The sequence below is a fragment of the Salvia miltiorrhiza genome, chromosome 7, assembly GCF_028751815.1.
Source record: "Salvia miltiorrhiza cultivar Shanhuang (shh) chromosome 7, IMPLAD_Smil_shh, whole genome shotgun sequence".
NCBI classification, from domain to species: domain Eukaryota; kingdom Viridiplantae; phylum Streptophyta; class Magnoliopsida; order Lamiales; family Lamiaceae; genus Salvia; species Salvia miltiorrhiza.
Genome location: NC_080393.1, coordinates 22442135 through 22456307, shown reverse-complemented (window position 1 = coordinate 22456307; position 14173 = coordinate 22442135). Strand labels below are relative to the sequence as shown.

The 14173-nt window shown below is 34.4% G+C and overlaps 2 protein-coding genes across 3 annotated transcripts; both read left to right on the top strand.

Annotated features, from left to right (window-relative positions):
- The first annotated feature begins 4514 nt into the window (after positions 1-4514).
- LOC130993491 (pre-mRNA cleavage factor Im 25 kDa subunit 2) lies at positions 4515-7976 on the top strand. 2 transcript variants are annotated; one of them, XM_057918397.1, is made up of 7 exons: positions 4515-4832; positions 5008-5053; positions 6226-6319; positions 6505-6578; positions 6935-7021; positions 7106-7216; positions 7631-7976. In XM_057918397.1, the coding sequence occupies exons 1-7, from the start codon at positions 4714-4716 to the stop codon at positions 7700-7702; spliced, it is 603 nt and encodes a 200-aa protein (XP_057774380.1). In that variant the 5' UTR covers positions 4515-4713; the 3' UTR covers positions 7703-7976. The 2 variants fall into 2 exon arrangements, with proteins under 2 accessions (XP_057774380.1, XP_057774379.1); XM_057918396.1 differs by having other exon boundaries at positions 4520-4832; positions 7106-7677.
- A 3330-nt stretch (positions 7977-11306) lies between these two features.
- Positions 11307-12182, top strand: LOC130993490 (transcription factor LAF1). The gene is made up of 3 exons (XM_057918395.1): positions 11307-11454; positions 11529-11658; positions 11728-12182. The coding sequence occupies exons 1-3, from the start codon at positions 11349-11351 to the stop codon at positions 11996-11998; spliced, it is 507 nt and encodes a 168-aa protein (XP_057774378.1). The 5' UTR covers positions 11307-11348; the 3' UTR covers positions 11999-12182.
- Positions 12183-14173: the final 1991 nt, after the last annotated feature.

Here is a 14173-nt window from a genome sequence, read left to right as displayed (position 1 = left end):
TAAAACGAGTATAATTCTGAATTTAATATGACATTTATCCTTAATTACTTAGCCTAATAAAACTTGCGGTACATTTAAGTGAGAGGTAATTCGTATTTAATTCATTATAGCCCACATTTAAATTAATAATAATTCATCATTTTATCTTTATAGCATTCAAAATTAAAAACCTCATAAATAAATTATAATATATAAAATAGGGAACTTTCATTTTGAAATAATTCAAAATTGAGTGGCAATTTTGTGATTATGATCATAAAATTGAAGGTTTCATTGTGTACCTATATATTTTTTTTTCCTTTTCTTTATCTTCTTATTTTTATGTTTGTTTCTTTTCTAAAATTGTGAAATTCGAATTAAGTATATAATATTTTATACGTATATCAAATTAAAGATCACGATAAGATCTTTAATTTGATATATAATTTATGTAAATATTGGATTTTCAATGTAAAAGTTATATTTATTTCAAAATTAAAATTAAAAAAAATCTATCACCACCCTTTTTTAATAAGTCTATTTTTTAATTCTTTTTTATTTTTATTTTTCTTTCCCTTTTCTTTTAGCTTATTTTCTTTTCTTAGTTTTATTGTATTTATAATTTTTTATATGATAACTAAATTTGTATCTATTATATATATACATATATATATGGAAATAAATAAAAAATATTCCTCGTACATTACACGGGAGCTAATGGTTATTTCTACATATAGTCCATTTTTACTTACTATAGCATCTTTTAAAAATAATAAAAGTATCAATAAATGTTATTTTTGCCAATATTAAAATAATAAAATATTACGAAAACTGTTGGCCTCGAATTGCACTGATCATATTTTATTGAACCCTATTTAGAAAATATTAGCAATGTTATGAATGATAATGTGTGAATGTATTCCATGTCCATGGTAGATTGATTATTCATGTGATTGACTACTTCTCTAATGGATACAGGCATTAATCTAGCTTACAAGTTAGTCATGTAATGTTTTATTCTTTATCACATTGAGAAATTTTGTGTACATGTAATGCTTAAACTTGTGACAATGATAGGATTTTAATGAAAAGAGCTATTGTCCTATATTTTTTTTATTTGATAAATTAGTAACAGATTGTAGAGGCTAAAATCTACAATTGAAGTTGACGTCTGCACGTCTGGATAGATTGGGCACTAGCAACCTGTCAACACAAGAACACGTAAGAGCCCTAGGTTGAGCACCGGGTGGGGGTGTCGACCGTAAAGCCTCCGACGCTCAAGTCAGTAACGGAATAGCAAAATAGAATGATAAGCAAATTGAAATAAGAGAGAAAGGCAGGCTGGAGTGTGCGGTTATTCCAGGCTGTAAGCGGCGTTGGAGGGTGGAAACGGTGACAGTGTGTTGTGATAATGGAATATGGGAGGCGGAGATAGGCCAAGTTGGCTAGGCGGCGGAGTAGAGAGAATTCAAGGAGTCGATATCAAGTAAGATTTTTTCGTGTGTTCTTTATGATCTAGTCTGGATGTTTATATAGGAGACATTCAGCCGCTAGGGTTTTTGCAGCCTGGCCCCGTCAAAACCCTCATATCTCCAGTTGTTGCGATTTGGACGGGATCATGAAGATTACCCTCTGACTGCGTCAGCTTGGTGGAAGACGTCTTTTTAGGGTTTGACGGCTGGGAGACGTCTTTAGGGTTTGACGGCTGGATTGATGGTACCCTTTGGGCCGGATGCGAGATATCCGGCTTGGTATCGATTTCAAGGTGATGTATACTTTATTCGGGCTAGATGGGTCGATCTACTTGACTAATTGGGCCTTTTAAGATCGTGTCAGGTTGGCAAACTATCGTAATGGGCTTACACTGAGTGGAAATTATTCAGTCCGTCCGTTTAGACATCTTGGGCTTGAAGTGAGATATTCAATCTGGGGCGGTCCAGGTTGATCTTACAATAGTCATAACTTGACTTATCGGGCTGGACAAACAAGTTTCCTTAGGTAATTGGGCCAGCATTTGTTATCGATCCAAGTTGGTTTGAAATTTGACGGGCTGGACTAACCGGATTGCTCGTCTCATTGGTCCAACTTGGGGTGCTAATTGGGCTTGAGCTAAGTTGACGGATTTTACCCACTACACAGATAAATTTTAAAAAATTGTCTCAATAGACTCGAATTTAAGACTTCTCAGGTTACTCATCATCTTCATTTCATGTTATATTTTATAACAAGTACTTGTATTTTCTAACTCATAACACATGAGAAGATTATTTTGTAAAAATAAAATTATTAAACAAATTTAAATACAATACGAATTTCCTGGATTTTAATGACATTTTTTTTTTCGTAAATAAGATTGCCATATTTCATATCAATTTTGATGAATAATGTCATAGGTATATATTTGATTAAAATGGTCAAATTATTAAAACTATGTGATTCTTATAGCTCCTAAAATTAAAATTTTGGGTACGGGGAAATATTGTTTGTTGCGACTTGCGAGTAGGGATGGCAACGGGCCGGATCTGGACCGGGTCTGGCCAATACCAGATCCAAATCCGTTTTCATATACTAGATCCAGATCCAGATCCAGATCCGTGGATCTGAAAATTTTGGATCCAGATCCAGATCCGTCAGATCCGCGGGTCCACGGGTCTAGATCCATGGATCTGCTATTTTTAAATTAAATTAAAAAAATTTCACAAAATAAACAACATCTGATTTCCATCATGAAAAATATAATACAAAATACTTTTATCTAATTACTTTTAGTTTTTATTCTTTTGAATATAATTTATTTATTATTTTTAATTTAGTTAATATTATTAGTAAACTAAATATAAAATATAAAATATACATATAAAATAAAACGGATCCACGGGTCGGATCTGGGCCGGATCCGGATCTAAAATTTCAAGATCCAGATCCAGATCCGTTTTCAAAACTGAGATCCAGATCCAGATCCGTCGGGTCCAAAAAATTGAGATCCAGATCCGTAAAAACGGATCTGGACCGGGTCCAAGATCCACTGCCATCCCTACTTGCGAGTAGGGTTGTAATCGAATCGAATCGAAGCGAATATCAACATATTCGATTCGTATTCGTGAAATGAGACTAATATTCGATTCGTGATTCGATTCGATTTCGAATATTAAATTCGATTCGGTATTCGATTCGTTGATATTTTCGAATTATTCGATTCGATTCGAGTATTCGATTCGTCTTATAAAAGTACCTTAATTTTTTTTCGAATACTCGATTCGAATATTCGATTCGAGTATTCGGCTTGTATTCTATATTATTCGATTCGAAAATATTCGATTCGATTTGAGCATTCTATATTATTCGATCTGTGATACTATTTCTTCTCTGGAAACAGCAACGCCGCCGGCGACATCGACGAAAAACAGAGCCCAAAATCGCACACACGAAAACTGAAAAATAAACGCCAAATCGAAAATTGCAGATCCCAAATGTAAATTGCAAACCAAATCTGCCCAAAATATGACAACCGATTCAAGAAGATGCAGAGGAAAACTACCAAATCATTCAGTTCAAAACCCTAATTACGATTACAAACTCCAGCGGCGTAATAAATAGGGATCTCTGTACCGAAGGAGGCGGCGGCCATGGGGTCGCGGGAGATAACTGCGATTGCAGACCGGAGAGGCGGCCATGGGTCGCGGCGCAGACCAGAGAGGCGGCAGCCATGGAATCGCGGCGCAGACAGAGGGAGATGCGAGAGGCCAGGGAACCCAAACCGGAGTCGGATTTGACGGCGGGGAGAAGACCTGCGCTACTCGAGAAGGAGAGAAGACCTAGCGAGGTCGAGGCGGGCGAGGATGGAAGCGGCGAGGGTGGAGGCGACGAGCGACTGGGCGGCGCGGCGGCGAGCGATGCAGGCGACGAGCGACTGATGCAGGCGAGGCGGTGGGTTGCTGGCGACCGGTAACGAGCGCTGCAGGTGGCGCAGAGAGGGCGGCGCAGAGAGGGTGGAGAAGAGGAGAAGAAGCGCCGCTGGAAGCTTGGAAATTGAAATGGTTTCAAATCTTTGGGAATGGGGGCCCGACAGGTAGAAACCAATTAGGGTTAGAATAGTTTTTTTTACTATTTTTTTAAAAAAGAGGGTTAAAAAATTAAATTCTACAAAAATTATAATTAAAATGTTAATATTCTATATATATATATACAATTAGAATCAGAATAAGATATTATAAAATTATAATTAAAATATTATATATATATATGTATATAAATAATTATAATTAAAATATTATATTTATATATATATATATATATTATATATATATCGAATCGAATATCTACGAATATCGAATCGAATATCATAATTTCATATACGTATTTGAATAATAATCGAATCGAATCGAATATTTGTTATCGAATACGAATCGAATAATTTCGAATACGAATCGGGCAATTTCGAATCGAATCTCGAATCGAGCAAAATTATTCGATTCGTTTACAACCCTACTTGCGAGTACCCACTTTGATAAATGAAGCGAAGTTTTCCAATTAGTAGCAAAGTCGCATTTATTTATACAGAGGAAGAGTTGCGACATCATTTCGAGTATTTGCAGAGCGGGGAAGCGACACGCCCTCAATTTTTCCACATTCCCGCTGCAAATTCTGCGCAAAGTAGAAGAAATCCATTGCCGCAAATCTGCAATAATTTACGGCAAGAGACAAAGTAATAATTAATCAGAGAAAGAGGGGGAAATGGTGACTTCGCCGGTGGTAAATACGTATCCTCTTTCGAGCTACACTTTCGGCACCAAAGAGCCGAAGATGGAGAAAGACACCTCCGTCGCCGATCGCCTTGCCCGCATGAAAGTCAAGTTCGTCTTTTGTTTCCTTTTTGTGTTTTCGTTTTAATATTTATGATTGCGGTTTTCTGGCACGTGTGAGTAAAACCCTAGATCAGACTTGAGTAATTCGATTTAGGGTTTTAGTGCCTGACCTAGAAATGCTGCAAGATTTTAATGAATCTCTCGTTTGATTGTTGTTTTGCAGCTACATGAAGGAAGGCATGAGGACTAGTGTCGAGGGTATTTTGCTGGTATGCATTTTTATCCTACATTTTGTAAACTTTCGTGTGTTCTTACCGGGGTTCTGTATTTTCAGCCCACAAACTTCTTGGAGATCTCTTTTCTCACTTAGAAAGCGATTTGTTAGTTATTGTTTTGAAGAAGTAGTGTCTGAAATTAATTGTGGAAATGTCTTCACTAGCTAGATTTCACGGCTTGATAATCATTCCTTTTTTGTTCTTGCATGAGATTTAGTTAGATATTAGAGGAATAACAAATTACTATCAATGCGAAGTGGATATTGTTGCATTCTTAATTCCAAAAAGGTTATGAGTTTATGAACTTTTAGAATGCAATCAAATCAACACAAATGCTTTAATTTAGTTGTTAAATTACTTTTTGACATAATTGTGTATGTTCAAGCAAGAAATTGAGTTTCTTAAGAAATCTACAGTTTGTGTTTACTATTGCTGTCAGTATGCAAAAAAGTTTTTAATGTTAAATTAGTTTGGTGAAGATCTTCATAGATTGTTCTACTTCAAACGACACGAGAATTTTTTCACTCTTCTTTAATTACATTTGATCGGATATCATATTCACACTGATTTAAGCTTTATTGAAACAATTGTTTCCGGTGGTGTGATATGCCCAAATGAATTTTCAATATGGAGCCAAATGTACAAACTTCTATTGATTGACCATTGTCATTATTGTCTCTGAGTCCCTCCTGATGAATGTTTTCATTGCTTAGCCAATTTGCTTAAGTAAATATCTAATGAGCCCGAGGTCTGTCTGTCTTCTTGTTATTGTGTTTCCTCAATTTTGTTGCTGCTGTGTCCATGAAGTTGCGTTGTTGAAGATAGCGTGTGTTTGATGTGGCCTCATCATTATCTGTGTTGATTCCTGTAGAAAAACTAATATGCTTGGTTTCAGCTTAGGGTACAATAAGGTTGTTAGTCAAATATTGTACATGTAAGAAGGTTTTTAGTCAAATATTGTTAGTCTAATAACACTGCATTGTTGGAGGATTCTGTTGGTAGAATCGGAGTTCATTCATCTAAGATGCTAGATCTGTTATTTCTATACTGCTTCAAGGATTCAATAACTATCACAAAATCAACATTATTGATTGTTGTCATCCAATTCCATATACTGTTATCAATTTTTTTACTTGTCTGATAGTGATAAATTTCTAAACTTCCAGGTCCAAGAGCATAATCATCCCCATATCCTTCTTTTGCAAATTGGAAATACATTTTGTAAACTTCCAGGTGGTAGATTGAAGCCAGGAGAGAATGGTATGATATTTACTTGAGTGCTATCTGTTATTTGTTATGTGGTATAACCTTTTGTTGCTGTCAATTCCAATAAACAAATAAAGTCAGAAAGATAAGGTGCCGTAGCAGACTTTTAATTAGCAAGTATTAGTATAAATTAATGCAATCTTACTTTTTTCCTTTTACCCCTCGATTCAACTCTACAGAAATTGAAGGTCTGAAGCGGAAGCTCTCTAGCAAACTTGCTGCTAATTCACCTTCTCTACAGCCAGATTGGCAGGTAAAAATTGAAGAAAACTCGTAAATTTAAGATAGAAAAATCTTGAGGAGCCTGTTTTCAAAATAGAGTCATAGTTAATTAGGCTTTTTTTTTTTTTTTTAATGTATAGGCACCTGAGGTTTGGGATCAATGCAACATTGTGGTATCAGATTGATGGCCTTTCTATTAGTTAGTTTGTTTTGGTATAACTGTCTTAAGAAAAGCTAAGTTTTGTCGTGAGTAACCTGATTCCACATGGCTATACTATAAGAAGAGTGATGACTACTTGCTTCATGGTCATTATTCGCCTATCAATCTATTTCCGCTTGAATTTTGCTTTGGAAATTATTTTAAGAGAAAATTCAAATTTCATGCAGGTTGGCGAGTGTGTGGCAATTTGGTGGAGACCAAACTTTGAAACAATCATGTATCCTTACTGTCCCCCACATATAACAAAGCCTAAGGTAAAATAACATGTGACACCCAGTAAAAAACTTGTCATTCATTTGCCATGGAATTGTACTGATTGCTGCAATTTGCTGATGCAGGAGTGCAAGAAGCTCTTCCTTGTCCACTTGTCTGAACGAGAGTATTTTGCTGTGCCGAAGAACTTAAAACTTCTAGCTGTTCCATTGTTTGAACTATATGACAATGTTCAGGTGTGTGAAAGATTTAGTACTTTTTCTAGAAGATTTACTGCTACCCCCCCGGGGCCCACACACACACACACACACACACACACATATATATATATATATAGAGATAGAGATGTAGCAAGTTAAGTGGTTCCATTATCTACACCTTGTTTCCTATTTTTTCAGTGAAAGAATTACTTTCTTACAACTTTGTGATAGCATGTCTTGATTTGTATTCTTCACATCGACGGAGCATTTTGGAATACATTTGAACTGGCATTTTAACTTCTAGCTCTATTTTCAGTGTGAAACATTCCTTTGAGTTCATAAACATTTCTATTCCTTTTCCATCAGACCATTTCTGAGCATTTATAGTCAGTTTCATCTTTATGTAGCAGTCCTATGTTCCTTATAGAGCTCATTGTTGATCATACACAGAGATATGGACCTGTTATATCTACCATCCCGCAGCAGCTATCCAGGTTTCAGTTCAACATGATTCATCCATAGAGTGCAGGGCTTCTAAAGCTCTCACAACTAAAGACGATAGCGACTGATGATCATGAATTGGTTAGTGTATCCAGTCCCAGGTTTGGAGGAGGAGAATTTGAACCCTATTTCATATCTAGATACATTCCAAGAAAATTCAGAACATTGAACTTGTTTTCTATGTTGACCCTATTAGATTCGTGATCTTCCTCTCAATTGGGCACCTGACTTAGCCTTACTTCTATTCCAGGATTTATCTTGTTGTTTATTTATGAAGTCCTTTTCCTGTTTTTTCTATTTTCATGTATTACTTATTGTTATGGTGTCATGTGTAATTGTTTGGCTAACCAAGGAGGCAAATTAGAAATTGGAAACATGATCCTACACCATGTAAGATTTGAGTGTTGTATATGGCATGGAGCCATCAGATTTTGTAAACTAACCTACCCCATACGTGTATAGAATGATTTTTAGTTAAAAGATTTTGATGATGATGGCATCATCATATTATTTTTTGGCTGAATTTTATGTGCACCAGTTTCAATGTTCGAATCATGTGTTGAAACTGAAATAGAACATCATTTTATTAGGATTGTTTTGTGTATATGATAGAGTTATCATAGTTAATAGTAGTACACCACCTTTCCTACACATTGAAACATGATTTCTCAACAAGAGCAAGAGTCCTATCTTATTTACTGTATACTCAATTGATTCTTACTCATTATATAGGTGCAGGCATTAACGTTGAACAACTTTAATGGTTCCTAGAGGGTGGAGAAAGTTGAGGAGGATTTTTCATCTTGATTGTGATTATGTTCATGTTTGAACTTATTATACTTTGTTACATAAATTGGCATCTCTAGTTACCCTCAACTACTGCATTTCCTAGAGAGTGGAGAAAGTTGACGAGGACTTTTCATCTTGACTAGTAGGGTCATTTTTTATTTTTTATTTTAATCAAATCGTTACAGCCCATGATTTTCTTGTTAGCAGTGCAAGTCGTTTTCCAGTGGTTATTACTTTAGAGAGTCCAATTTGTGTAGATTTTGACTAATAAAAAACAATACATGACTTTTCTTTGATGTGTGGTTTTACTAATTTTGTTCACTCTAAGCTTTTACTTAAAAAGTTATACTCTCAAATATTTTAAGACCACTTGTGATAAGAAAAACGCATGCTTTGTTCTCTGTTTCACTTTTTTTTAGCAATTTTACTTTTCTTACAATATAAAACTTATCCATACCATTAGAAATTAGGCTGTACAGCCATTAATAGGATTTCAGAAAATGGAATTGTTAATGCAACTTTCAAGTTCCACTTTTCATTATGAAAAGACCCTCCAAATTTGTATCAACACATTGATTTGATTCGCTACAAGATCTATGTGAAACTTTAGTTTAGTTTTGCAACAAGGGAATATATACTTATTCAATTATGCGCATGGCTTTGCAGTTTGCAAGTTGTAAAAGATCTAATTTGATTGGTCAAAGATATAACAATCCACAATTAAGGAAGCCTAGAATAGTAAAACATTTTTAAAATAATACTTGATAAATTAATAATTTTTTCGATCGTGGGCCAGTTTAAAAAAATATTAATATAAATAAGATAATTGTAAATTTTTGAAAAACCACTTTCTAAATATATATGTCCCATCAATATCAAATGTTTCAATAGTGAATACTACGACAATTTGTTAAAATATGAAGCTCTTGTTATATATTTTTTTTTGAAATTCAAATTTAGGTGGATTTTATCTAATTGCATCTAAAAGCTTTGGTGTCGACTTCTCCAAATGCAATAATTAGTTACAATGTATTAGATAATACTCGAATATATATTTTATTAGTTACGTTGAATTTGTAGATGCATGAAAATATTTAATTAGATTCAATGAATTGGTAGATGCATGAAAATATTTATTAGTTACAATGAATTGATAAATGTGTGAATTTATTTAATTAAATATGCATCAATCTATTTAATTTAAATACATTAAAACATTATCTACAATTTATTTTTACATATTATAACTTGATGTAAAATTATAGTAATTTTTATAATTAAGAAAACACTCTATAAATTAATAAATTACTATTACTTTTATTAATTTATCGATCTATTAATATTTTTTCAAATTAGTAAAAATCCCAAGGCTATTAATTTATAGATATTTTGCGGTACGCTTCCATTTAAATTTATGAATTACGAAATATTTTCTCACAGATGCATATACCAAATTATGACTAGTACACGTAATATATTCATTCATTCATTTTTCTTCTTCTTCTTCTTTTGAACTTTAAGTTACCAAATTGAACTCTATATATATACCTATATAGAGTTGGGCTATAATAAAAACGCATCTTTTTGTAAAAACTAAAAACGGCTGAATTCTATGTAGAATACGTATGAATTGGCTGTGTAACTATATGAATTGCGAAATGCATGAATTCTATGTAGAACACGTATGAATTTCGCAATTCATACAGTTACACAGCTAATTCATACGTGTTCTACATAGAATTCATACATTTTAGCCGTTTTTAGTTTTTACAAAAAGATGTGTTTTTATTATAGCCCACCCCTACCTATATATATATATATATATATATATATATATATATATATATATATCATTTTAATTAACACTTGCACACTATTACCATGTATTTACCACAAAATAATACATCGATGTGGTTAGGGAAAGATGGCGATTAGATCAATTAATTCCTGACCAACCATTGCATTGATGATTTAGGTTAAGCCCACATGTTGTTACCTTAACTATACATTAAACTGATCGCATTGTTTTTCTCTCTTTATAATAAGACTCTCCATTGAACATTATAGGTCATGTCAACTAGGACTAAAATGACAAGATCTAAAGCTCAATTCAGTAAATCGACATCCATCGATGATATTAGCATTCTTAGTAATAATGATTTAATGATAGAAATAAACCAACACAATTTAATTTTGTCTCTAAGAAGGAAGATGATACATAGAATAGAAACGATACCAAATATAACTAAACCATCTTAATTTCATAACGTTTCGTTGGCGGTTGTCGATTAACATGAGCTTGTTCTAATCCATAGCGATTAAACGTGGTTTCAACCTTAACTCTTGAATTAGTTTTATGCGTCGCTATGAATACAACAAGAACGAAAAAAATATACATATATGGTTCCTATTCCTATAAATGAAATGTTGAAATTAATTTGATATAATCACACACTTAAATCAAAGCACACAATATATAGATGCCGAAGTTAGATTTTTAGTAGAGGCTTGAATTGTAGTCCCATCCCATGCGCGGTTAGTTAGAAGTAAGAGAAGCTTAAGGGATTATTTAGTAGTAAATAAAAGATTAGGTGGTGATTAGGAGGCCCACGAAGTTAATAGTGGCTGTCAAGTAGGTTTAAGCCTGCTTAATGACACAGCACTAACATACTGTTGGAGTAAACTCTGTTTATGGTCTTCCTGAAAGAGGACACATAGTCACTAACTAATTAAAGCCGTGGGTTAAAAATTAAGATTAACGTGATGAAAGAGGTAGTTAATGTGAAATCATTTTAAAAATCTAAGTAATCCTTGTACATCCACATATATATACAAGACTAGACTCGGTTTGTGAAGTATTATCATATCGAGAGAATTGATGGGTAAGAGGAAAGGGTTATGGTCTCCAGACGAGGACGAGAGGCTGCGAAACTATATAGTGAAGCATGGGCATGGCTGCTGGACCTCCGTTGCTATAAATGCTGGTCACTTCACATTAATTAATACTATATCTTCATCTAATTACCTCAATTTCATACTAATTTAATTCAATCTGCAGGTTTACAAAGGAATGGGAAGAGCTGCAGATTAAGGTGGATCAATTATTTAAGGCCAGGGCTGAAGCGCGGCGCCTTTAGCATGGCAGAGGAAGACACCATTTTCACCCTTCATAAAGTATTAGGCAACAAGTAAGACTAGCTAGCTAGCTTTCCCATTAATTAATTATACATACTCCATGTGAAAAATGAATTTGACAGGTGGTCTCAGATAGCGCAGCATTTAGCAGGAAGAAGTGACAACGAGATAAAGAACTACTGGCATTCTTATCTCAAGAAAAGAGTTGCTAAAATGGAGGTTGACAAATCTCCAAATTTGAGTTTACCCAAGCTTTTTTTTGCAGACTGGCTTTGCTTGGATCAGGATTTGGGTCATACCTCAAATCTTGAAGATCATACTTGTTTATTTGATGACATCCACATCCCAATTCATCATTTTCCTCCAGAGTTCAACACATTTTCCCAACCCTAATTGTCTATCCAACTCTATGTAGACGATTCATTAAACTAATAAATGGGAAATAAATTATATATCACTCTCGCAGTAGCAGTATAGTGATTTGATGTTTCTGATTGGCTGAATAGTTCATATATAAATTGTTGTAAACAAAAGACAAGTGTTTTCAAAGAAATATTGTTTCCCTATTCCGGTGAAATTGTGAGCATAATGATCAATATCATAGAGGAGATGATTATATTCATAAATCTTGGAGTTGAGTTTGGTTACATTCGTATTTGAGGTCAATAGTGATATATTTGAGGTGACACCGAAAACGACACTTGCAGCTAATTAATTCAAATTTGTTCGTTAGTTTAGTACTCTGTTTTTGTATAATAAAGTTGAGTGTCAAGGAATTTCTCAGCGACTCAAATCCTCATCGAACATTAACATCTCAAATATCTAGAGCCCATAAACTCATATACTGAGTGAACATTGGTATTGTATTTGTATTAGCATCGTGATGCAACATGTCTCACTAATTAAAATAATATTATTATGTCCTTGATTTTCTAAAAAAGTTATAGGATAATAGATTAGTAAATGTGGCCCGATATGGCCCGACGATTTAGCGCTGTTGGCGGTAGTACCAATCTCCTCCGTAAGTCATATATTATAAGCCATCACATTCATTGATTTTTTAAATTTTACCGTCAAATTTGGAGTACATAATATAGGAATACTCTCCCGTCTCACAAAAATATAAATATTTGTAAGTGGCACGAATTTTAAAAATTATTAAATAAAAATGTATTATGAGTGAAAAATGGGTGGGTCCCACTCTATTAAAAGTAAAGATAGAAAGTAAATAAATTGTGGTCCGGTAGTGTACAAAAATAAAAAGAATAATGACAAGATCTTTATTATATTGAAGAGAATCATGTTACGTTAGACTAAATGGAGGCATCCTTAATCATATTCAATTGATTAAAGGCTGCCTCCATTGCTTCAAATGGAGGAGGCTCTAATCCCAACTGCATTTTCAGTTGGTCTATGCCCTCCACCACTCCTTTTTCAATTAAATAGCCAATGCACTCTTCCACGAGCTCTTTTGCACTTCTAATGCCATTGGAAGTGCACCTTGTCTGCAAGCATTCCCTTCTTCATGTGTGGGAGCTTGTAACAATTCTGCCCTCTTACTTTTATAATTTCAGTTAAACATCCCTGTAGGCTCAAGAAAACAGAGTTTAAAGTATGAGGACTTAGCTCCTCAAATGATTTTTCAACTGTCTTTACTAGCTCATGCTCATTTGTGGCAACTGACTGTACTTGCAAGCTTTGAATAGCCCTAAACCAACCCAAGTCATTGATGCTGGTGTCTGGGCTATTTGGAGGTTGATGTACAATCTTGATATCAAAGCCATTGACTGTTGCTGCAGGTCTCCAATCTGGATCATTGTCCTTAATATGTGGCATTGCATTATCTTGCTGTATATATATAGTTTTGCTTGCAAATTGGGGCTATTTGGCCATAATTGCTGGAATTAACTGTATTTAAAGGCATAACAAACTGTAATTAACTTCAATTAAGCTATCATGCATACATTTGAATGCAACAGAATACAAACTGAAATTATATTCAATTAAGCTATCTTGAGTCCTTCATCACTTGTTTAGTGATGGACTGAATTGGCTTCTCCTCCATTGTTCTAGCTAACCTGTTCTTGCTTGTTCTTTTGGCTGGTACCATCTGAGTGAAAGGAAAAATCCCTATCTTGCCATCGAATAACACACTCCCACCTTCATTGAATAAAGGCATGCACACTGTACAACTAAACATAACTTTTTTGATAAACTTCTTACTCTTGCATGTGCGATGTGGATCAGTTTCCTCTGGAGTCAAGTAAAATTTGTGGTTTGCTTTGGTGATGTAGAACCACTTCTCATCAACATGCACTATATTGTGCATATTCTTGAACTTTAGGACATTGCATATCCTACGGTTCTCAATCTGCTAGAGAGAGAACCGTAGCCTCAATAACTTGTTGGGGGCCGTCAAATCTGGTCAGATTGCACTTGAATGAGCTCCGATCAGCCCCTTTGAGATCCATCTACCCGCTGTACTCTTTGAGCAATTTATGCTTGTGGCTAGTCTTCGAATGGTCCCCCTTTTGTGCAACTCTAAACTAGAGATGAGTTCTAAATCTA